This window comes from Perca fluviatilis, chromosome 22 (assembly GCF_010015445.1).
Source record: "Perca fluviatilis chromosome 22, GENO_Pfluv_1.0, whole genome shotgun sequence".
NCBI lineage: Eukaryota > Metazoa > Chordata > Actinopteri > Perciformes > Percidae > Perca > Perca fluviatilis.
The window spans coordinates 21,564,869-21,588,941 of record NC_053133.1 but is presented as its reverse complement, the minus strand read 5'-3'; the positions used below and the strand labels follow the sequence as shown (position 1 = coordinate 21,588,941).

Below are 24,073 nucleotides of genomic sequence, written 5' to 3'. Positions count from 1 at the left end.
TGCTAGAATATTGTTTTGAAAAGATACTTTGTCCAAAACGTTTCCCTGATTGATCTTTTAGGTAATTTCCAGATAAGTACATAGTGAGGAGAGATGACTCATCCTCGTCTAATTGCACGGCTTTGTTAGTGTGACGTTAGCAAGCGCTTATTTGGAACAGTTTACTCAGACTCTGCATGTATTTAGTTTTCATAGGCTAAAGGGCTTTATTGCGGAGGGCAGCAGCAGCTCTCCTCCTCAGTGGGTGAGTAATTATGATGTAGGGCTGGTTGTAAGGGACAGTGAGATACCAATGGTTAGGCTACAAGGTTGGTAATTATACTGTGGAGCTCTAAATTCGGACCTCATTGGTCATTGTTGTCTCATGCAGACGTTGTACACTAAAAGCAGAGAAACTATTCAACAAGTTGGAACTTTATGTGCTTTTACTATTTTGTGAATTAAGGTTTGATGAAAAAAGGAGTACAATCTGTACAATCAGTTTTAAAAGGCATTTCATCAACGCGTTTCCTCCTCAGTGGAGGATCTGGAGTGTATCACGGAAACGCTAACTTTCCACCTGCATTTGCTTGAACAGCAGCGGTTACCCCATGTCCAGAAAGGTCAGAGGTCATGGTCAGCAGTATTACATCACCACTGCAGAAACAGGGGAGTCAGCATTTTGCTCAAGGACACTAAAAAAAGTAAAGTAAGGCTGAAGGATGCCTTAAGGTTCTGGCTTGATCCTGTGTCATCTGGTTGAAAAGAAGGACTCTGACCACTAATCACCATGCTGTTTATAAACTGCAATATCGCTTATAAGGCTCAGTGGTAACTTACCAAAGCCTCCTTTATACCCAAATTATCTATCCGTATTATATTTACTAATATACCTTGTAAGGATGTTTTTTTAGCTTTCACAGTGGTATAGTCTTAAACCACGTCCACTCTTGTAGTCAGTGTAGTGGCAGAAGTATCCCTTACTTAAGTAAAAGTTATAATACAACAATGTAAACATACTCCCTTACAAGTCAACTTGTACTGCCCTGCATCTGCTGCACTAAAATACAACATGAAACTTGATTTAAAAAAAATCCTTGAAACAGTTTTCATTGAAAAGAGGTTAACTTATTACTCAACTATAGACTAAAATGACTTGAGAAGGGGAAACATTTTGTATGAAAAATCTTAATCTGAAAATGAACAAAAGCTGTCAAATAGCCGCGCAGCAAAAAAAAAAAAAAAGTAAAAAGTGGAAGTAGCATGAAATGGAAATACTCAAGTAAAATACTTTCAAATTGTACTTAAATAAAGCACTTTTAGATTTGAACGCAGGACTTGTACTTGTAACTAAGTATTTCTACGCTGTGGTACTTTTACTTGAGTAAAAGATCTGAGTACTCTTTCCACCCACTGACCCTGGGATACTACAGTAATTGTGGATGGAAATGTTCTTTTAGTTTTTTGTTATTGACAAAATGCAGTAGAGAATCAGGTAAACAGTAGTAGCACATGAACATCACGTATACAAACTTATGAAGATACAAATAAAAGCATACGAAGCAATACAAACGATGAAAAAACAGAATCATTACATAGAAAAAATAAAATAAAAAGAGGTACATGAAAACACATGAATTTACAATTAGTCAGTGGTTTCAGGGGAAACAAGCTCAACAGTTTCCTCAATTTTAATACATTTTTTTTGTCATCCAACGATCTAAAGTGACTTCAGAAGAGATTTAAATTCGATGAGAAAAGGTACAAAATTAGGAGGTGGATGGAAATGGTTAACGGTGCGCAGTCCGTGGTGACGTCACATGCTGCCTGCTTTGGGCCCGTAGACTTTTTTTTTTTGGGCCGCAGCTTGTACCAGGAGGACAAGTATCCCAAACTAGGACTTTTTCTCCAACAGATCACCAGCCGCAGCCGGAAAACACATCCTCAAAATGGGCAACTGTCAAGTAGGTACCATTGTCTGCAACCGTGTGCGCTAACAGTTAGCCTACAGGCGTTACAGAACATCTTTAACAGTCAGCAGTTTGGGCTTCTGCTCCAAGTGCGAGTGATAGACTTTCGGGTTGACAGATTAAGATTTGAATCCAAAATCAGCGTTCGATTTCCGGATTTATTCCCAGTTAAATATTGTATTTATCGCTTATTTTACATCGTGGATCGGACATGACGCTTCTTTCGCCGTCAATCCCTGCGCATATCATATAACGTCAGGGCGAATTCGTGGTTAATCTCTTATTTTAACTGAAGTCGAGAGTAATGGCGTCAGATTCACAATACTGTTGGCGTTTTCTTTAAATGACAGCTAAACGTCGCGAATGACACCGTGTGACAGAGCCGTGTCTGGGTTTACGCAGAGGAAAAAGGACCACTCCCCTGCGGAATTCATCACAGCACCGTTATGTGTGTGCGTGGAGATGAGTGAGTAGCTAGGGCTCTCTGTGTACAGTCCATAAGCGCAACGACGGGGGGAGGGATGGGTGTCCCATTTTTGTCCGATGTCTGCCTTTTTGGTGCCTCTGTGTTAACGTGTTTATTTTTTTACCTCTTTGTCAACTTTAATTACACCAAAGGGACAGTAAAAAACCAGAACAAAAAAGCTTAATCAGCCTACTCAAAGCAGATTTATTTTTGATTCACAATTGTAAAGTAGAAGTACTAAAAAGTACTCAAAAGCATCTAACTTCATAGTCAGGGAAAAAAAAAATTGTTAGGGGACCACTGATTCTGTGAAGATTTTGTTAAGCATTTACTATACATTCTCCTTGTTATGGGACAGAAAAGAGGCATTAAACTCTTTCTTTTTTTTTTTAATGCTGGGGATGGTATAGTTATTGTCAGACCCCTGTTGGCCTCAGGACAGCACTTTGGCTAATGCCGCTATTCGTGTGGCCCCCACAAAGTTTGTTTAAAGACTTCTGGCCCTGAATTCCTCAACCAAAGCATTGTGTCATCGTCCTCCCCTCCCCCATCTGCCAGCTGCTCCTACATTGCTATCACGAACCCCTCTGAACTTCATTCAGTTTGATGTAATTAACTCAGTCATTATAGTAATTATTATTTTTTTGCTTCATATTGTATCTACATAATCTTCTGTTATTCTCCCAGCCCACTATCGTGCACTATGAGGATTTTGATGTCGTGGCTGACATTAAGGCCATCCGTAAAGCCTGCAAAGGGTTTGGTAAGTTGGGAAAGCTGAATGAAATTCTAGTAATGTCCCTGTAAGTGTGACTTGCGTATTACAGTGTTTACATTGCACTGCATCGGTCTTTGTATTGTCTTCTCTACAGGAACTGATGAGCAGGCCATCATTGACATCCTGGCAAACCGTAGCGCAGCTCAGCGTCAGGAAATTAAATATGCCTATTTTGAAAAGTATGATGATGTGAGTGCCATTCATTAATTCACAGAATACCATATAATCTCTACAATAATAATAACATTTTTAATCATTTCTTATTTGTAATATATTCTCTTTTCTTCCCAATTCACCAATCACAATTAAATGGTCTCTCTCTGTGATAGGAGTTGGTGGATGTTTTGAAAAAAGAATTGTCTGGGAGCTTTGAGAACGCCATCCTTGCCATGCTGGACCCGCCCGTCGTCTTCGCTGTGAAGGAGCTGAGGAAGGCCATGAAGGGAGCAGGCACTGATGAAGACGTCCTGGTGGAGATCCTGTGCACCGCCACCAACGCTGTCAGTCGCACATCAAAAAGCATCACATTAAATTAGGACATATAAAGAATTCAATACGATTTATATATGTGTATTCATGTAGAATATTCTAACTTTTTATTCACTGTAATTGTTTCACACAGGACATTGCCATGTTCAAGGAATGCTACTTTCAAGGTAAGCCAATGCACAAAATGATTTTTTATTACTGCATACAGTCATGTGAAAAAATTAGGACACCCATGCTAAAGTTGACTAAAAAGAGGAATAAAAAAATCATCTTCTGGAAATTGATCTTATTGCCTTAATTAAAATAATGAGGACAAATCTAACCTTTAAGGACACCAATTTTGTTTGTGAATGAATAATGTATCGTAAATAAATAAATGTTCTTCCTTAAAATACAGGGGGCATAAGTAAGTACACCCATATGTTAAATTCCCATAGAGGCAGGCAGATTTTTATTTTTAAAGGCCAGTTATTTCATGGATCCAGGATACTATGCATCCTGATAAAGTTCCCTTGGCCTTTGGAATTAACATAGCCCCACATCATCACATACCCTTCACCATACCTAGAGACTGGCATGGGCTACTTTCCATAAAATCATCTCTCAATGCAAATCAAACCAGCTTATTAGGCTAACTGAAATACAACCATGCCAATCTCTAGGTATGGTAAAGGGCATGTGATGATGTGGGGCTATTTTAATTCCAAAGGCCAAGGGAACTTTATCAGGATGCATAGTATCCTGGATCCGTGAAATAACTGGCCTTTAAAAATAAAACTCTGCCTGCCTCAATGGGAATTTAACATAGGGGTGTACATTATTCATTCACAAACAAAATTGGTGTCCTTAAAGGTTGGATTTTTCCTCAATTTTTTAATTAAGGCATTAAGATCAATTTCTAAAAGTTGATTTTTTTATTCCTCTTTTTAGTCAACTTTAGCATGGGTGTCCTAATTTTTTCACATGACTGTACATCTCTCCCACTGTTGCTAAATGTCACTATTTCCCTTTCTTGTATTATGAACCCTGGAGGAAATGGCTAAGGGTGACTCATTTGCATCCGTAAATACTGTAGCCTGCTATTCTTCTTGTCCCTTTACAGTCACGCTTTGTTTAGTCAAGGCCCATCCGGCCGCAATTTCCTGTTCACTGTGATACAGTGTTGATAGCTGATCATATTTACCAACATCTTCTTTCAGTACTCAAGGGGTGCTTAGCCTTTAGTCATGTGTGAAAGGAGTGCTATAATTCTTGCAAATATATTCCAAACATAATAGTTTCTCACTGCCACTTTCTAGTAAGGCATTGTAAGGTTAATAATTAAATAAGTGACTGACTGGGGAAAAGATACTTTAGGTGCCTGTGCTTGCACCATAGTGAGCTTATTAGATCAGCTAGCCTAGTATTAGCTGATGGTAACTTCCAATTCATTATGATACCAGTGCCGATAGCTTATTATATTTACCAATATCTTCTCAAATTACTCAAGTTTAAAAAAAAAAAAAAAATTTAAATCTTTTTTTCTTAGCATGTTTTCCTCACTAAACTTTATCTTTCATTCTATTTAAATTACCATGGAATGAAGTCTAGTGTATGCTTTGTGTTGGCTAAGTAATTAGCTCTTTGGTCGGTTGAGAATAGGATGTAAAGCATTAAAACAACATTTATCATTGAATCAATAGGAATTCTTGCCGAGCTTTTGCCACATTTCACCCTGTGTATTGATAATTGACACATGCATTTTATACTTAGTAGCGGTCTGTTATAAAGAATTAGCACACCGCAGAATGGCGTCGGACTCAACCAAGCCATATAATCAGTCAGACTAAATGGACATAGTGCCATAAATTCGGACGGAATAGTGGCAACGCTACAAGTATGACTCAGACCAGCCCCAACACCAAATATTGCTTGCTGTTGTCAGCATCAGGGAAAAATGATACACTCAGAGATTTAAAAACAGACTGGACGTGACAAACTTGTATCGGACGGTACAAGAGTATCTAGTTGTGGGCTTCTGCTTTTAATACTGAGACGTGAAATAAACAGTGTCACTTGTCCTTTTATTTTGTTTACATTTTCAGTGCATGAGCGTGACCTTGAAGCAGATATTGAGGGAGACACAAGCGGGGATGTAAGGAATCTGCTGACGGCTCTATTGCAGGTTAGTGACCCTGAGTTTCTACTCCACTCATGTAACTTAATTCCTCCCGTCTGCTGTTGGACTGAAATCTAGCTCACTTTCGCTGTGCCCAATCATTTCCTATGAACACACACACACACACACACACTGGCCACAATCCAGACACCCTCTCACGAGAGCGTGTCTGGATTGTGGCTTCAGTTACTTCAACAGAACAGAAAGTCCTCACTACACAGCATAGGTCATCTTACTTTTTCGTCTTCCAGGGCAACAGAGATGAGAGTTACGAGGTGGATGAGGAATTGGCTGAACAAGATGCTACCTGCCTGTTTGAGGTACTGTTTCAATGTAATAATGAACACATAGCAGATTCATTCATCCTGAACAATGTTAATATTTGCTGTATCTGATGCAGGCTGGAGAGGGTCGTTTTGGGACAGATGAGTCCACTTTCAGCTACGTCCTGGCCTCCAGAAATTACCTGCAGCTCCAGGCCACCTTCAAGATATATGAGCAGGTAGGTTTGGGTGTTACACTGTCCATAGATAGACTGACTGTTTACATCTTGCGCACACGTGCACAAGCACATGCCCCAGTCCCACCCCTCTTCCTTTACAGCAGTAGAAGCATACGTTACCCTTGTAAGTGACAAGAGGGGCCTGCAGGGGCTCCCCTGCAGCCCCCCCTGTCAGTTACTGCCTACTCTCCCTTGTCACCTTCTATAAACACCCACCTCACGGAGCTTTTCTAATGTTAGAGCATGACTCACTTAAGAACAAACCCTACACAAGTCAGGGAACTGGTCCTCAGTCCAACAGGGCAATCCATTTTTATACCCCCACCTCCATTATCATTCCCACAAGAATTAAAAACATCTGAGGACATCATCACTCCCCTGGCCATCAGAAGACGAGGAGTCAACTTTGGTTCTTGACTGTTGAAATGATCGAATAGGATCAGCGCGGGCTGTGGATACAATCCCTATCAAATTCGCATCGTTAAATGTGCAGTCACTTTCGAACAAAACATTCATTTTAAATGATTTCTTTCTATCACGTGATCTAGACTTTTTATTTGTCACGAAAACTTGGCTGCATGTTGGTGATCTAAGCCCTTTCACTGATTTCTCCCCTGGTCATTGTGACTTTTTTAGTTCTCCCAGATCCACTGGCAGGGGTGGGGGTTTAGCGACAGTCTTCAAAAATCGCTATAAATGCCGTCAATTGCCAGTTGATAAGTACACTAGTTTTGAGGTGCAAGCATTTAAGGTTGATTTGTCCTGCCCACTGATTTGTGAACTGGTGTATAGACCCCCAAAGTGCAATAAGGACTTTATTAGTTGATTTTCTGAGTTTCTATCCTTGATTGTGCCCAACTCGGATAAGATTTTAATCCTTGGTGATTTTAATATCCATGTCTGTTGTCCATCAAAGCCTTTAGTTAGCCAGTTTCTACAACTTGTGGACTCATTCAATCTGACTCAGTCTGTAACTGGTCCCACACACAAACATGGTCATACACTGGATCTTGTTTTGTCATTAGGTTTTCCTGTTTTAAATATTGAGCTGGATGTTGCTTTTTAATTTTTAATGCATCACTTTCTAATCCATTACCTAAACCTTGCTTGCCAGATCGCTACATCCGAGCACTGAACCCATTCACTGCGAGGCAATTTTCTGATGCTTTCATAGCTTGTCCTTTTGCTAGCCCTACAGAAATAACCTCCGCCTCTCGGTCTACAGATGAGCTAGTTAGTCGGTTTAATACCACTGTCACAGATGTTCTTGATATTGTTGCCCCTTTTAAACTGAAGCGACCCAAAGTCAAAGCCCAACCGTGGCTTAACAGTGAGACTCGTGCCCTTAGACAAAAGTGTAGAAAAGCAGAGAGGAAATGGAAAAAAGAAAAACTGCAAGTGTCCTATGAGATACTGAGAGATCACCAGGTATCCTACCAACGCCTTGTCAAAGCATCTAAAGCAAAGCATTTTTCTGATATCATAGCTAAAAATGTAGCCCTAAAATGTTGTTGAGTGCAAAAAATACTGCACTAAATCATGCTATTGCACTCCCTGATGCTACGTTTGAAATCACAGAACAATTTTTGAGCTTTTTTATCAACAAGGTTGACACTATCAGATCTTGTATTTCACCTACTGATCATGACCCTTCTAAATCAATCCTATGCCCTGCTTCTCTGAATTGTTACCCATTTTAAAGTCCCTTTTTCACTGCCTGAAAGACATTAAGTGGATGGCTAAAAACTTCCTCCAACTTAATGAGAGTAAGATGGAAGTCATGTTGTTTGGCCCCCCCCAAATTCATTTGAGGAACTTTTCGAAAAATTAGGGGACTTTAGCCTCAAGTGTGCGCCCTTTTGCCAGAAATCTAGGTTTCATCTTTTACCCAGCATTCAAATTTGACAAACAAATTAGTTCTGTTGTCAAATGTAGCTTTTTTCATCTCAAGACTATTGCTAAACTAAAATTCTTCCTCTGTGGTAAGGACTTGGAGACTGTTCGACGCACCCTAGTGGCAGCAAATTTAATTTGCAGCCAGGGGGGTCTAGGCACTCTCCGTTGACTTGCGAGCTGGAAAAACCAAACTCTAGTCAGGCCAATCACATCGTGTATAGAGTCGGTGGGCGGGGCTTATGGCTGCTGCTGCTGAGAACAGCGGTCTTCTGGAAGACTTGGAGTTAAGCTTTTCTTTGAGAAAAGAACGGCACTGAAGTCATTCTTAAGAAAGGAAGATGTGTTCGGATTAAGTCATGTGTGTTTAATCTATCACCTAGCTCCGCTACCTTCTTCGTTGCTCTGCCTGGTTGTAGCGCTATCCTATTGCGTGCAGAGGGAATTTGAAAGACAACCATTTAACCCGCCCCTCAGATTGAGCCCTGTCAATGGTGAGTTCCCAGACCCAACATCTGGATGTGGGTCTGGCTTGTCAGGCTATATCACGCCTGCAGCTTGTCCAGATTGTGGCTGCTAGATTGTTGACTGGTACCAGAATGAGGGATCCTATCTCCCCGATATTGGCTTCTCGTCAATGGTTACCGGTCAAATATAGAATTTTAATGTAATATGACTTGTTTTTAAGACATTACATGGATTGGCCCCTTTATATATTGCTGATCTCCTTATCCTACATCACACCTCCAGGAACCTAAGATGGTCTGATCAGTTCCTTTTAGCTATTCCACAGTCTCGGATGAAAACAAAGGGTGATCGTGCCTTCTCCGTTGTTGACCCAAGACTCTGGGAACAAACTTCCCATTCATATTAGGTCCTCCTCTACTGCCGAGATCTTTAAGTCTCGTCTTAAAACACATTTTTATTCTTTATTCTTCTCTTTGGCGTATGATTTAGTTTAGGGACATTTGTATAGAAGTGTGTTGTTTGTATGATGTTCATCGTGTCTATATTTTTATTGTCTTTCTTTGTTTTTATAACATAATATAACTTTGTACAGCACTTTGTTCAGCTTAGGTTGGTTTTAAATGTGCTCTTTAAATAAATTGACTTGACTTGACCTGACCTGATTTCATCTTCAGCCAGCATGTGAATTATTCGGTGTTGGTGTCTTACATTACGCTTAGGAAGTATTTTTGGTTCTCGTGCACGTGCAGACTGACTTTGCAGTGCAGGAGGCTTTCTTGGGTCACGTTACCACTTTAAGGCTTTGCCAGCGACTTGACTCGACCTGACCGGGTTTCATCTTCAGCCAGCATGTGAATTATTCGGTTTTGGTGTCTTACATTATGCTTAGGAAGTGTTTTTGGTTCTCGTGCACATGCAGACAGACTTTGCAGTGCAGGAGGCTTTACCACTTTAAAGGCAGTGACACCAACCCGATAATCGGCTGATGTTCCGTGCCGTCGTCCGTCCGAGGAGCTGTCGGCCTTCATTTTGGCCGACCTAACTTGTTGCGTCGGAGGGCGGGCAGTCTGACTCCATGACCAATCTTATTGGTGGAGTGCTAACCTGGAAATGACGAGCAGGATGAGTGTGACTAAGCCTCTCAAAATCTGATGAAAATCTTTCAAACTGACCTTTGTCGATCTGAAATGAAGACAGATTCAGCAACTGCATGGCCTGTTTCTTGCTTAAAATGTTTTCAGAAACACGTTTCGGTGAACTATCTTCTTAAAATATGAGATCGTATTCTGAACGAGCCGCCATTATACCCGGTTGAAAAATCCGGGAGCAGCCAGACCCGCGTGACGCGTTCGTCCAATCAGCTACCAGTTTTCATTTTTTGGGCGACAATATCAATTAGCGCCGCCTGCTGTTATGGAGACGTATTACACGCTCAAGTCGGCGTCGCTTCGGTGTGTTCTGAGGCACTTTTTGGACCTCGGGGAGCCGACTGATCAGTCAGACTGCCTTTTCTGCCAACGGTTGGCCGTCAGGTTGGTGTGTCAGGGGCTTAAAGCTTTGCCAGTGCTTTGATTCAACTAGATATTTTCTCTCCATAGCTTTCTGGAACTGAAATTCTGGATGCCATTGAGAATGAGACTTCTGGGACACTGAAGAAATGCTACATTGCTCTTGGTTAGTATGAGTTTCAAAATGTTGAATATTAAAAATGCAGTTTACTCCATCTATGAACTGAATTCAGACCTGAAATTAGTTTTATTGTCCAAGAAAGATGACACAAAACGAATAAGATGGTGGATTACTCATATTAAGTCACATTCACATTGAAACACCCCCCACAAAATCATAATGGTAAACTATAATACCACTATGAGTATAAACAATGTCAGAGGAAGGAAAGTGTAGAGTAAACGGACTGTATGGAATGTCTACACAGGGTCAACAGCGGTGAATGTTAATGAAAGCCTTTCTTTCCTCCCCCCAGTGAGAGTTGCTAAGAACCCGCAGCTGTACTTTGCCAGACGTTTGCACGACGCAATGAAAGGAGCGGGCACTGACGAGGACACCCTTATTCGCATCATTGTGTGTCGCTCTGAGGTAATTGCATGAAGAGATCCAACGGGCGGAGTCAAATCTTCAAAGCGGTTTTCTTTTCTTTTTGTGGGATAAGTTAGGTTAAAGCTCAGTACCACCGAGGTTTGTTTTCTGCAACTCATTTTCGTGTAGTTTAGCTACAGATACGACATCACAGCTCAGATCTGGTACTTAACCACCACTTGAAGTTATTTGATCAATATTTAATTTATTGACTACCGGGTAACTGGGAGAAAACAGGCTATGCAGAAAATCAGATGCGGTTTTACTTGCACTGTAGTAACCTTCAGTGGTGTAGTCTAATGTATTGTAGTGGGTATACTGTACTGTATATGTATGGGCCAGAATGGGGGGGGGCATGTCATAGTGGGGGTCCGGGTGTCCTCCCACAGGGAAATTTTGAGTGTAAAGTACTTCATTTCCTGCATTCTTATACACTTTTTATGCACCAATTATATGGTGGTAATACCTTTTATTTAGCCTATGTGAAGAAGAAAAATATTTCAAAATATATCAAAATTATAATGGAAAGTATGTTGTCACCTGCCATTGCGCATTTGTAAGTGGGTATATGGAAATCTTTCTTATGCGTATACCTGTGTATCACGTAGACTACGCCACTGGTAACCTTTTTACTGTAAAATCTGCTTGATAACAGAGACGACAGAGATCTCTGCCTCCCCACATTATTTTGTCGGAGCATTCAAAATGACAATTTTGGTTATTGTTTTTTCAGCATTAATGTGTCAGAATTTGACAGATATTTAGATGTGGAAACCAACTTATTTAGGCTTGTAGAAGCTACTTAGTGTTTGACTTTAAATTCAAATATTTTCGAGATTGCACAACTACGTGTAACGATGTTTTTTTTCATCCTGCTACACTACTGTCACAGCAATATTTTTCTTGTTTTATGTTTTGGTTTATTATACATATAAATGGGAAAGTGAAATCTAGTTTCTGTAATCCCCTTCCCTGACTATGAAATCGGTGTTTCTCGCACAGTATACATAACATTATTGTATTGCATTTCAAAAAGATTTTACACAGCAAATATGCAAAGGAGAAGAAAAATGGGAAAGTCAAAGTTGTATAAAAGGTCAAATTAAATCATATGATATTGTTTTCTCGTTTTCAACAGTACGATTTGGAGACCATCAAAGACATGTACCTGGAGAAGTACGATGTGTCTCTGAAGGAAGCCCTGAAGGACGAGTGCAGCGGGGACTTTAAGCGCCTCCTCCTGGCCATCTGCCACTGAAAGTCTGTTAAGAGCAGGGCGGATGTGGACGACAGCGGCAGAGACAGCATGTATGTTTATACTGAGGGTGCTGCTGTTTTCTGTCTAATAAACTAATACTACACAGTCTCTCTATGTGACATTATGTAGAAAGCAGGAGGGTGGAAGTGATAGAACAATTAACCTGGCCCATGTCAAAATCTGAGTTACTGTGAATTCGGGTGGCTCTCTTTTTAAACTTTTTCCACAGGCATTAATTACAAAAGTTCCCAACGAACTAGATTTACTCATTTTTTCTGTGTCTGTCAATGACTGCCCATTTCTTAGTCAATTTTTAGCTCCAGTCCTTAACACCTTTACCAGCATTTTTACACAGTGATATGTAAGTTTAAGTCACTGTAAACAAGCACCAAAATGAATACATTCCCAGGAGCTGACTGTAGTCACACTGATGGAATTACTGTGAGTGTGTAAATTAATTCCAGTGGTGTGAGGCTTGATAGGATAATCACATTGTAAACCTGTTTGTATACTGGGAAAAATCAGCCATGGCCTCAGTATGTCTCTGCTGCTGATTATTACCATCGTAACCAAGTATTAATACTGTTTTAGATCAAATAGCTATGTATTCATATATGCTTCTTTCTATATCTTTCACCCTCCATGCCCCAAACTCAGTGACTGTTATACTTCACTGCTGTTATAACCAATGCAATCACTCCATGTGGCTTGAAACGTGTGCGTTTAAATGAAGGAATGTGAAAGTTTAAATTGAAGGAATCTTAGCTGGTATCATGAAGGATATGCAATGTTATGTGAATGGATTTGTATGAAACGCAGAAGAGAATATATTTTTCATCAGTTGCTTATTGAAAGATACTTTATATTGATTTACAGTACATGTTGCATTTGTATCTTCTACTACAATTAGATAAACTTGACAAATCCAAATACACCTCACCTTGTTATATATGTATTTCTTTTGTATTTTACAACTAACACAGTAGAGTGTTTAATATATATAATTTAGTTTACTGTTCTAGGTAGGCCAGAGGGTATATGAGAAGAAACATTTAACATCTAGGTAGTCTGATGTCATTTGTGTGTCTCTATAAGGCAGCTGAGATTTGTTAAAAGTACCACTATTGTAAACATTTTTGCAACAAGCTGAACTGCACTACACGAGATAGTTAGAACAAATCAACCAAAACATCAGTTGGAGTTATCAGTGGGACTAGTATTTCTCTCTCTAGCCAAAGAATTTTATTCTACCTGCAAATAAAGTTCTCTTTAACCTCATCATGTCTGGTTTATTTGACCTCTGACTGGCTTTGACTCTGGTAATGCAATTTTTTTTAAAAACGTGTTATATCAGCATACATAGAATTGGATTGACAAAAAGGACATTAGAAAATAAATAAAATACTAAAGTCAAAGTTTTTGTGAAGTTAAAATATTCATAACAGCTGCCACAGTGCTCATGCTTATGCATGATGCAGTTGTTGTTGCAGCAACCCTGTACTGAAGTCAGTATGATTTCCATGACAACCTTATCAAACATTCAGTGGCTGCCAAGTGCATAGTCCAAACACACACTTCACAGTTATAAAAGGACATTCCTCTTTAAAGCTATAGTGCGTAGCTTCTGCCCTAAAATATATTTTAGAATATATTTTAAAAATGTAAATAAATAATACAAACATTTGGGACAAATTGAATTAAAAATATCTATATAGAAGTCCCTTTTTAATATTAGCGATGGGATGTAACTAAGTACATTTACTCAAGTACCGTACTTAAGTCTACAATTTTGAGGTACTTGTACTTTATTTGAGTATTTTATTTTCTTATGCTACTTCATACTTGTATATACTAATCCCTAACCATTTGGAAACCAATACTGTACTTATTACTCAAAGACATTAAGCCAAATTGGCAACATTAGTTACTACCTTAGTAAATGCAGATTCACATCATTAATAGAAAATATAAATCAACTAATAAATGATGATGTAGTATTATGTAGCCTATTATTATGGATCATTATGCACCCTGGCAGTATATAAAACTATATAAAAATAAGCTCCACCTTTACCAGCTGCTACATTAGTGATGTTTATAATGTGTATAAAATAAATATTATTGCATCAATAATCCAGTGATATATTATTCTTAAATGGGCCATTCTGCATTACAGGTATTTTTACTTTTGTTACTTTAAGTATAGGTTGGTGCGAATACTTATATGTACTTGTCTTTCACTCAAGTAATACTATGAATGCAGAACTTTTACTTGTAACAGAGTATTTTCACAGTGTGGATTGTTCTTCCACAAAGGTTTCATATATACTTGAGAATTACGACGTTCCGTCGAGCCAGTGAAGGCAACGTAATGGTACAGTGGCGTCAGTGCTCTCTGGCGCCTCCCCAGACATGCATTTTGTACTAGTTGTCTCGCATTTTTTCACTCGTCTCTGTTTATATTTTTGACAAAGGGGCATTTTTACACGAAGTGAGGCTTCAGCGTACATCGATACAAACGCAGGAACACCTCCAACAGCAGTTTTATCCGCTGGACTCTCTTAAAGGTAGGCTACGTTTTCCTGTATTTTCCACTGGCTGTTTTGTTTCTTTTCTCTCTATATGCTGGTAATTACAGTCATTAGCATCCATCTTGGTACAAGCTAATTAAAACCACTGCAAGGAAAAATGGTTGTCCCTCAGCCTAAACACTATACCTTCGTATGGATTATGAGGTTCATAACTTATGTCATGCCACATATGCTGATTTAAAATGATTAGCAATGTAAACCCCTTTATATTCCTGCAACTAATCAATAGGGATAAAGATAATAGGCACGTTGCCTTTGTCGTTGCATTATCGCACTTAATTTGTATTTTTTCCCCATGTGTTAACGCTGAAAATGTAAAATCCCTTTATAGGCTGCGGTAGTTCACTTCCGTGTGTGTAATTTACATGTAAACACATTGTGTCAGGTGTTGAGGTCAGATTAATCACTGCAGCATGGTGTGTTCAGGTGCTGCATATTGCACATGACAGAAGAGTAGAGTCTATCATCATCTCCATGGAGACTTGAAGTTAAAACAGTGATGATATCCACTTCCTGCACCAAAAGTAGAAACCACTGTAGTATTCATTCCGCCGTTTGAAATGTTGCATCCAGCCAAGCACCTGAATGCAACACCTCCCATTAAGATAGTCTGCAGCCCATAAACATGTTAGGTAAGGAAACAATTTATAATGGGGTTTCAAAACAGATGCACAACTAATGAATGACTTTTGATGATTAAATGCATTATTATACATATCTGTTGCTCAGCATTAAGAAATAAATAAAGATAAAGGTACTATGAGTTCATGTGATTAGTTAAAGGGGCACTCATCACATTTTAAACGGTGGGCTGCATTGGAACCTGGAGGTTGGGGTTACAAACAAGTGGCCATTTAGAACGCAGTTGGGGGTCTAATGAAAGAGTTGCATTATGGGAAATGTAGGATTCAGAGTGTGTGGAGTTTGAGGGACTAAGGTTCTCTCGCCATCTGCTGTTTATTTTCATCAACTGTCGAAACAATCTTTAGTAATGTTGACAAGTCACAATCAGATTTAAAACAGTTATTTTTTTCCTCACTTTAATTGTAAACATCTGACCAATGCTTAAACATCTTCCCTAAATGGCAACTGGTACCCACAAGATGTTTTTGGTTTCAGTGCACTGTTGTCCTAGCCTGGAAATCCAGACCCAAATCTGAAAGATTAAGGGTCTGGCCTCGAGTAATGAAAACGGCCCAACTCGAGGGGCGGCACCAAGCATGCATTTGAAAATCTCACTGCACGCAATTGGATAACACTACGACCAATCACAACAATACACGGGGTGACGTATCCAGAGCCCCGTACGCTCAGCTACCAGCGGAGCTAACTGGTAGATTAAACTGTCGTCATCTGTTAGCTCGCCTCTGGCCTGCCTATATCAGATACACCGATGTGATTGGTGCAGCTCGGCTACATGGGCATAGTTAATGAGCCAGAGTGACTCGCTGAGCAAATTCAAATTGTGCTCTCGCGAGAACTCTATTTTTTATTTTATTTTTTTCTTCAGGTTACCATTGTCCTCCGATGCCACACTTAACTTCTATTAAAGAAAACAACAACACACAAATAAATATGATAATAAAATAAGGAAAAACAAGCTTGTAAATGTGACATAAACAAAGATGACAGCCTGGTATTACCCAATAGGATGCATCTTTTTTTATGTTCCTTTGTTTCTGTCACTGATTCTCATGGCTTCCTACCATTAGAGTTGTTCATGTTTCAACAGAAAGCCAAACAACCTAACCCCTAACACTTCAAAGTGTTGTAAATTACAGGGTGCATGTCCCTACATGCTGCAACCTGTCAATGTATGCATTTTACAGTCTAGGAGACACACAAAGGGCAAATACTTTTTTGTTCAATTAAAACAACTCCTTCTTTTGATGTCCTAAAAAAAATATGGATTTGTTGCATATGTTAAGAATTAACTTTATTATCTGTTAGCTTAAATCAAGCATTAGTCTAGACCAGTAGTAGTGGAAGTGGTGAGCACCTTGAAGTCCATTTAGTGAGATTTTTGGGGAACCCATAGAGACCTCTTAGCCTAATAAACTTGAATTGATTTAAATTAGAAAAACAGATTCACTCTCTCTACATCATATGCATCATTATATAATTCTGGCTCACATGTACAGTACAATACCTTGTATTTATAACAAAAAAATGGAAATTTTTACATTTCTTCCACAAAAATAAAATTCAGATATAAGCACACAAACTATGGTCCCCTGCTCATTCTTAATTAATGCTTAACTAATGCATGACACACCGTGTTCTAATGTGATGAATGTATTAATGCTTCATAGCTCATGGATTAATAAATTATTTGGTCGCTATCCGTTTTGTCTCCTGTTAAGTCATTCAGTACAAAGGTAAAAGCATTGTACGCTGCAGTAATAAAATGATTGTTTGTCAATTATTAATAACAGTTCACCGCATTAACTGAAGGGCCACACCTGACAATGTCATGGAAACGCTGGACACAGTTAATGAAGATTATAATATTCAACACCAATGGATGTGTTGTTTATTTAATTGCAAGAGGACATGGGCATATAAAAAAAAACAATATACATTCTGTCATTCAAATGATGAAAACACCTCATTCCTTGCATTGATTAGTGAATTGTTCTTATTCAGATAAGCAGTTGTCACTGTTCCTAATAACTCGAGTTTCACATGCATCAATTGATGCTTTTTTTCCATGCAGAAATTCATATATAAATGAATGTAGAGAAGATCCTTGTTGAATTAATAAACAAGTAATGCATTGCAGTATATTGTTTTTACAATAATGCTTTTTTGCAGATAAGTAATTTAATATAAATTCTGATTGACTAATGATGTTTAGAAATGAATTCTCCAAAGAGAGTCTGCAAAACAGAGGTACATAAGTAAAGTAAATGTACCAAACAGAAGCGCAATGTATTTACCAATTTTTAAAACAATGGAGGCCTTATCTTGTTATTATGACTTCGGTTTCTTATCGTTTGAATAATGATAATATCTCATTGTTATAAGAAAAGTGTCTCCTGATTTTGACAGGTAGGGCTAACGGCAAAAATGCTGCTCCCGTAGTAGTTACTGTTATCCAAACAATTGTGACCCTACTGTACATACTCGCATAAACCAACACCTCACCTGACAATACCAATTCCATGTTTAAGCCAAATTCATATGGTTACACCATGTTTGGTAACAGCTGTCCAAAAAAGCATGCAATAGTATGAGAAAAACATTTGTAGTGGAATAAAAGTGTCTTAAATAACATAATCTGATGGGTCACAGAATACAGCATAATACCTATTATTGTAATTATGACATCCATATTTTGTAATTATGAAGTTTAGTCTCTTAACCATAACATAGTAAGTTAAAATAATAAGATACCGAGGTCATATCTACGAGATAAGACCTCCCAGTTGTTTTTCTTTGTTGAATACGATGCGCTTTTGTATTAAATGACCTTCTGTATCTGTATCATTTAAGCCTTACAGAATAATTGATATATGACGGTTAAGTCACGCGTTCATTTCATGTCATTACATTTGTTGTAAACCAGTGAACTGTAAAAACAATGACAAAAAAGCGATAGAAAACTAGCTGTATATTACTTTGTGTCTCAAGCTTGCTGCATTTGGTCTTTGTTTGTATGACATGTTAATGACTTGATGGTCCATTGCATGATGAATAATCTTTTTATTATTTTAATATCGAGTCAGAGCAGTTCATGTAACACGATGCATTCAATCATGACGCACCAATTCAAGCATTAATAAATGCTCCATGAGCATTACTCATGCATCCTGGCATGATGAATCACGTTGTATTTTTACATCTCTATCTTTTAATTACAAGATCCATATTTCATAAAATATCTCAATTACGAGATCTTTATCTGTTAATTATAAAATTCAGATCATATATTAGGAGATGTGTGTCTTGTTGCTATGGAAACAGCTTGAGTCCAATTAAAATTTTTGTGATTGTTGCAGGCAAAAATCCTTGATTTTGCGGCACGTTTTCTCAAAAAATGCGATTGAATATGTGGGATATTTATGCAATTTTATGCGATGAAATTGCGAGAACTTGCAAAAACTGCGGTTTGATGAAAAAGAGAATAAAAGTGATTCCCCCAACACCCTGCTTTTCGATGATGTTCATGTCACGTAATCGTCACTTCATAGCGTTCCCATAGCAACAGGGGGAAATGGCTGCTCTTGTGTGAAGTAAACGCAACATTTTTCAACTTTCTGCTAAGATATATGTGACTTTTTTGCAACGAAAATGCGGGGATTATGAAATCATGCAAGCCTCGCATATTTTGCGCGGAAATCGGCAATTTATGCGGTGAAAGTGCGGCGTATTTGAAAAAATGCAGCCCCCGCATAAATATGCGGGCTTTGGCTGATTATGCATTGAATTATGCGATCGCATAATAACGTTTTTCTGGAGGGACTGAAGAAACTGCTCCATTGGGGCTGCACGATATGAAGAAAACATGCGATAACGTTGTTGAATATCCCGATAACAATATTACTTGCGATAAATAAATAAACCGATTTAAAGTGTACTCTGTTGAGCATTTTTGCTGCTTTCAGTATTCTGCTAAAATACAACAAATTGCTTGTTGAATTTGAAACAAATGAAAGGAAATCATTTCCAACAAATTGAACATTCAGTTCAATATAAAAGGCACCAACCCTGATCCTAACCCTTAAAGTTTTCTACTGATATTTTCTTTCAACACACACAAACAAATCTCTGAGTGTCTTTCGCGATGTGTTTATTGTGCCAGTTGATATTGCGATGATGATAAAAAACAAAACAATATATTGTGCAGCCCTAATATTTGTCTTTGTGTTACGATAGACTCTGAGAGAGGAGGTCCTTACTTTGAATGTTTGGCTGTAACTAACTGTTGCTTACTTTCTGAATCATTACCACATTAAGTAATTTTTTTATCAAACAAGTGCAGTATACCCCAATCTGTGCTGATACCTCAACATGCTTTTTTTTTTTTTTGTCATTTCAATACGATACAATTACATTTACAAAATGGAAATGTTAAGAATAAACAATAGTTGTTTTTTTGGGATGTAAAAACGTTTCCTGAAACTGTCCCCATAACTGCCCTCCCTTCCTCTCCCAGGTTGGAAACGATGGCGTCCGTGTGGCAGCAGGAGCCATCATGTTATTCCCCCTGCGTAGAGATCGACTCCAGCTCTGTCAGGTGCAAGGAACGGCTGACCTCTCCGGTCTGGCTGAAACAGGAACAAGACGACCTCCGCATCATCAAGTGGGAGACCTTTCAAACGGGAGCCTCGGCAGATGCTGTTCAGGACAACACGCCCAGCAGTGCCATGTCTGGTGAGAGCACTTCCACACGGTATCTGCTGCCGTTCTGTGCCAGTATGCCTTCGTTACATACGTGTTTATAACTTGGTGCAATAAAACGAATGTTCCAGGTGTAGTCTCAGTCTTTAAAGGTGCCCTGCCACATGTATTTCATTACTTTGTGGTAATGTCTGAAGTTCTACCATGGACTCTGTAACATTTTTTGTGGAAAAATTGCCTTGGTTACCTTGTTTCAAGCCATTCTAGCGTGGTATAGAAAGCCTACAGGAAGACTCAGCTCGATTTCTGCCAGTTCTCATTAATATTCAACAAGCTAAGCTGTTTGAATCTGATTGGCTAACAGCTAGCCAATGAGAGCCTGGCTGTCCGAATCATTTACCCAGCCCAACTGGTGAATAGTAATGAGCTCAGGCAGTATAATGTCAGACTGACCAACTTTTGTAATTGGCCTGATTTCTCTGCTTATTTCTTTTCAGTGGCTAGAGCTGACAGAGGAGGTAGCAGTTCATTTTCACATTCACGACATAACACAAACACATATGGACCTAACATAATTCAAAAAATGCAAGTAAAAACGGTTTTGTGTGGCAGGGCACCTTTAAGCCCCTGTTTAAGATGATTGTGGCACATGTTGCAGAGTGTACGAAGTCTGTATTCAAATGTGGACCACCGGGTGCAATTTTGGGACTTCACCTCAGTAGTTCATTTTACTGAGTAGGATTGGAAAGAATACATGTTGTTATTTATTCAATTGGGAATTCATCTTTTCCTTGAACCAACAGCTGCCAACTTGAAAAAAGTTTCTTCTTTACCTGAGTTGCATGAAAAGTGGACACTTCAGTCGTTGGCAAGGGTCTTGCATCTTATGATACTCATGTCTCATAGTCAAAATCATAATGCTTTATTAATGTGTTAATACTCTGTACGGTTCCATTTTTTTCTTAGCCGCCCCCAACAGATCCCAAAATGAGTGGGCTGAAACGACTAGCCACACCACACCACCAAAAAAGTATTTTCCCCAAGAAACAAAAATGATGCCAGTGAAATTGTTTTGAAGACGTTATTTTCACACACTCGCACTTGTCTTTGCTCTAGCCGCCTCACATCAGGAAAGCCTGCCCCCGCGGGTGCTGCTGACCATCACCAAGCTGCAGTGCATGCTGGAGAGCAAACAGGAGCGGATCGCTGCACTGGAGAAGCAGGTGGAGGACCTGATGCAGGACCGCAAGTTCCTGAGGAGCCAGATTGAAAACCTCACAAGTAGCCGCGCCATGCCAACCTTTGCATCACCCAGTCCAGTGACTGAAGGTCAGTGTCCGAAGTGATTGGTTGCTCTTATTCATCAATCAATCAATCACATTTATTTAAAGGTCCCATGACATGGTGCTCTTTGGATGCTTTTATATAGACCTTAGTGGTCCCCTAATACTGTATCTGAAGTCTCTTTTATATAGACCTTAGTGGTCCCCTAATACTGTATCTGAAGTCTCTTTCCCTCTTTTCCTTGGTGCAGAATTACAGCCGCTAGAGCCAGTCCCAAAATGAGCTTTCCTTAGTATGTGCCATAACTGTGTCTGTAGCTATTGAGGCGGAGGGGGGGGGGGGTAGGAGGGTGGGGGTGTGGCCTTGACCAACTGCCACTTTGCTCGTTTCAAAGCCATGATGTCTCTCTCTTTCTCATGGGTGGGCCAAATTCTCTTGGTGGGCAAAGCAGAGAAAGGGGAGGTAACCTTTCTCCTTATGACCTCATAAGGAGAAGATTCCAGATCGGCCCATCTGAGCTTTCATTTTCTCAAAGGCAGAGCAGGATACTAGCCACTGGGGGACCATAGGCAGGCTGGGGGAACGCATATTAATGTTAAAAAAAACTCATAAAGTGAAATTTTCATGCCCTTGGACCTTTTTAAAGTGTAAAATCACCATTAAACGTGTTCTCAGTGCACTTTACAATTCAAGGAACACAGAAATAACAGACTGCTACACAACAATTGAACAGCATTAATCAGAAATAATAGTATAGGTGGGTAAAGGTGGGTTTTCAATCCAGATTTAAAAATATCAACTGAGTGAGCTTTTTTTTTTCATGTCATTCGTGTGATTTGTGTTGATCATATGCAGCTCCTAAACCCAGCAAAGTGCAGCACTCGGAAAACAAATCTCGGAAGAGAGAAAAAGCTTCTTCTTGTTCCTCTGACAGCAGCGACAGCGGCTCTGAGGCGTCGGAATCATCCGAAGTTTCAGCAGCCTCAAGTGAATACAGAAGGAAGAAACACCATAAGGACAAGAGAAGATCAAGGAAAGGGAAGGACTACAGCAGGAAGAGGGGTAATTATCATGTCTTGTCATTCTAAAGCTAGTAATTATTTGTTTAGTGTGTTAGAGTGCTCACTGACCATTTGTAAACATATACAAATTTAACCATTCCCTAATAATTCAAGTCAATACCTGATATACTTCTGAAAAAGCATTTTTACTGCGAAAACAAGTGTGAAGTTAGATAGATGTAGAAATACCTCCCTGTTAAAAATGTGTAAGAAATACAAATACTTTAAACTTGTTTAATTAAACCGAGTTGGTGAATTAGAGCAAATCCTTTTGATTTAGAATTTGTATTAAATTGGAATAGGCTAAATTGTGTGTAAAGAGAATAAAAATTGTGAAAGAAGAAAGTTTTTTCACTAATGTCCATTGGAAAGTAAGACAGCTAGTTAAAGGGACAGTAACGATGGCATTATAAAAGTTTTGAGTTCAAAGATTGGATCACTTTTGCACCAGCTGATCAAGACCCTGCGTTTGTGATGGCATAAAGATTCTTCATCACTTCTGTAATAACCACGTAATAACATGTCTTAATCATTCATTCCACCAGCCACCGGTGTCCAGTATGTCGTCCACCGCTACAAACAAGTCCTGTCGGCCTTCATCAAGAAGAAGAGCATGAGCGAAGCCTTCCGCCATCTCGGAATCGACCGGAACACCATCGCCAACACGGCCTCGATTGCCGAGCTCCATCTCGCCGGCAAAGACATGGTCCCCCTGGTGGGCATGTTCCGCCAAGGAGAAGAGACTCTGGTCAGCTACGCCAACAGGTGCACCCTGGTCATTGACAGCGACGCTGACCTGTCCAGGAAAATAGACCATATGAAAGCTAGCGGCGAGCTTCTGCCCATCGCAGGAAAAAGGCAGAGGTTGTTGCATTCTCAGATGCAACAGATGGGGGGCGCGGCAGAGAGCATTTTAATAGGTTGATGGATTTTTAATTGCATGTAGTAGGGGTGAAACGTAATGCCTTTTACAAAAACACCAAAATGGATTTTTATGTTTTATGTAGCAGTTTTTTTCTTAAATTGATTTAGTTAATTATTTTCAGAATGTGCATTTCAGGATGTATATTTTGCCATAAGCCATAAAAATGACTTACAGCTGCGGTCACTAAAGAGCAGAAGTGTGTGCTGCGTACGAAACGCCCACAAGATGGCAGTGCTCACATATTAGATCAGTTTTACAAATCACTCCTCTTGTCATTTACTCCAAAATGGTGGATTGTCAATTTCCATTTTCCAGCACCTTGTTTCTGTGGAGGGATAACTTTTCTGTTCATAGACATTCTGAAAAATAATTTTGTTGACATTATCCTGTGACTCTTATGCTGTAATTGAACCGAGCGATTTAAGAAACTGCGTTTGTTGTGTGTTAATGTTTCTGACCTGCCAACAAATGAAAACCATGTGTTCATAGAGAGATTTCAGTGAGTTATGTTGCCTTTGCTTTTATCTTTTTAGATTATTTTTTATTTGGGGCTTTTCCCTTTATTTGATAGTGCCAGTGACTAGACAGGAAAGGTGGGAGAGAGGTGGGGGATGACACGCAGCAAAGGGCGGCAGGTCGGATTCGAACCCTGGCCGCTGCAAAGGACTCCTACTGGATGAGGCTAGAGGTCGCCCCGCCTTTGCTTTCACCTTGCATCACATCAACGCCAAATTATTTAACGTCTGTCTTCTGTGAGCTTAAATGGGATTGACAACAAATGAATTGCAGAATAAATGCGTATTCAATTTGC

The 24,073-nt window shown here is 39.3% G+C and overlaps 2 protein-coding genes across 3 annotated transcripts; both read left to right on the top strand.

Moving 5' to 3' along the window:
• Positions 1–1,788: 1,788 nt before the first annotated feature.
• Positions 1,789–13,336, top strand: anxa13 (annexin A13). 2 transcript variants are annotated; one of them, XM_039790300.1, is made up of 11 exons: positions 1,789–1,943; positions 3,103–3,178; positions 3,288–3,382; positions 3,526–3,693; positions 3,816–3,849; positions 5,767–5,846; positions 6,092–6,160; positions 6,241–6,342; positions 10,302–10,377; positions 10,688–10,800; positions 11,939–13,336. In XM_039790300.1, the coding sequence occupies exons 1-11, from the start codon at positions 1,929–1,931 to the stop codon at positions 12,056–12,058; spliced, it is 948 nt and encodes a 315-aa protein (XP_039646234.1). In that variant the 5' UTR covers positions 1,789–1,928; the 3' UTR covers positions 12,059–13,336. The 2 variants fall into 2 exon arrangements, with proteins under 2 accessions (XP_039646234.1, XP_039646233.1); XM_039790299.1 differs by having other exon boundaries at positions 3,523–3,693.
• A 1,095-nt stretch (positions 13,337–14,431) lies between these two features.
• LOC120551882 (coiled-coil domain-containing protein 106-like) lies at positions 14,432–24,073 on the top strand. The gene is made up of 5 exons (XM_039789437.1): positions 14,432–14,625; positions 19,808–20,025; positions 21,109–21,321; positions 22,132–22,338; positions 22,883–24,073. Exons 2-5 carry the CDS (start codon positions 19,818–19,820, stop codon positions 23,260–23,262), a joined length of 1,008 nt encoding a protein of 335 aa, XP_039645371.1. The 5' UTR covers positions 14,432–14,625; positions 19,808–19,817; the 3' UTR covers positions 23,263–24,073.

Coding starts and splice junctions, on each gene's coding strand:
- anxa13 (XM_039790299.1), top strand. Junction 5,847..6,091: donor TGCTGACGGCTCTATTGCAG/GTTAGTGACCCT, acceptor TTCGTCTTCCAG/GGCAACAGAGATGAGAGTTA. Junction 6,343..10,301: donor CCTTCAAGATATATGAGCAG/GTAGGTTTGGGT, acceptor TTCTCTCCATAG/CTTTCTGGAACTGAAATTCT.
- LOC120551882 (XM_039789437.1), top strand. CDS start 19,818: ATGGCGTCCGTGTGGCAGCAGGAGCCATCATGTTATTCCCCCTGCGTA. Junction 20,026..21,108: donor GCCCAGCAGTGCCATGTCTG/GTGAGAGCACTT, acceptor TCTTTGCTCTAG/CCGCCTCACATCAGGAAAGC. Junction 21,322..22,131: donor ACCCAGTCCAGTGACTGAAG/GTCAGTGTCCGA, acceptor GATCATATGCAG/CTCCTAAACCCAGCAAAGTG.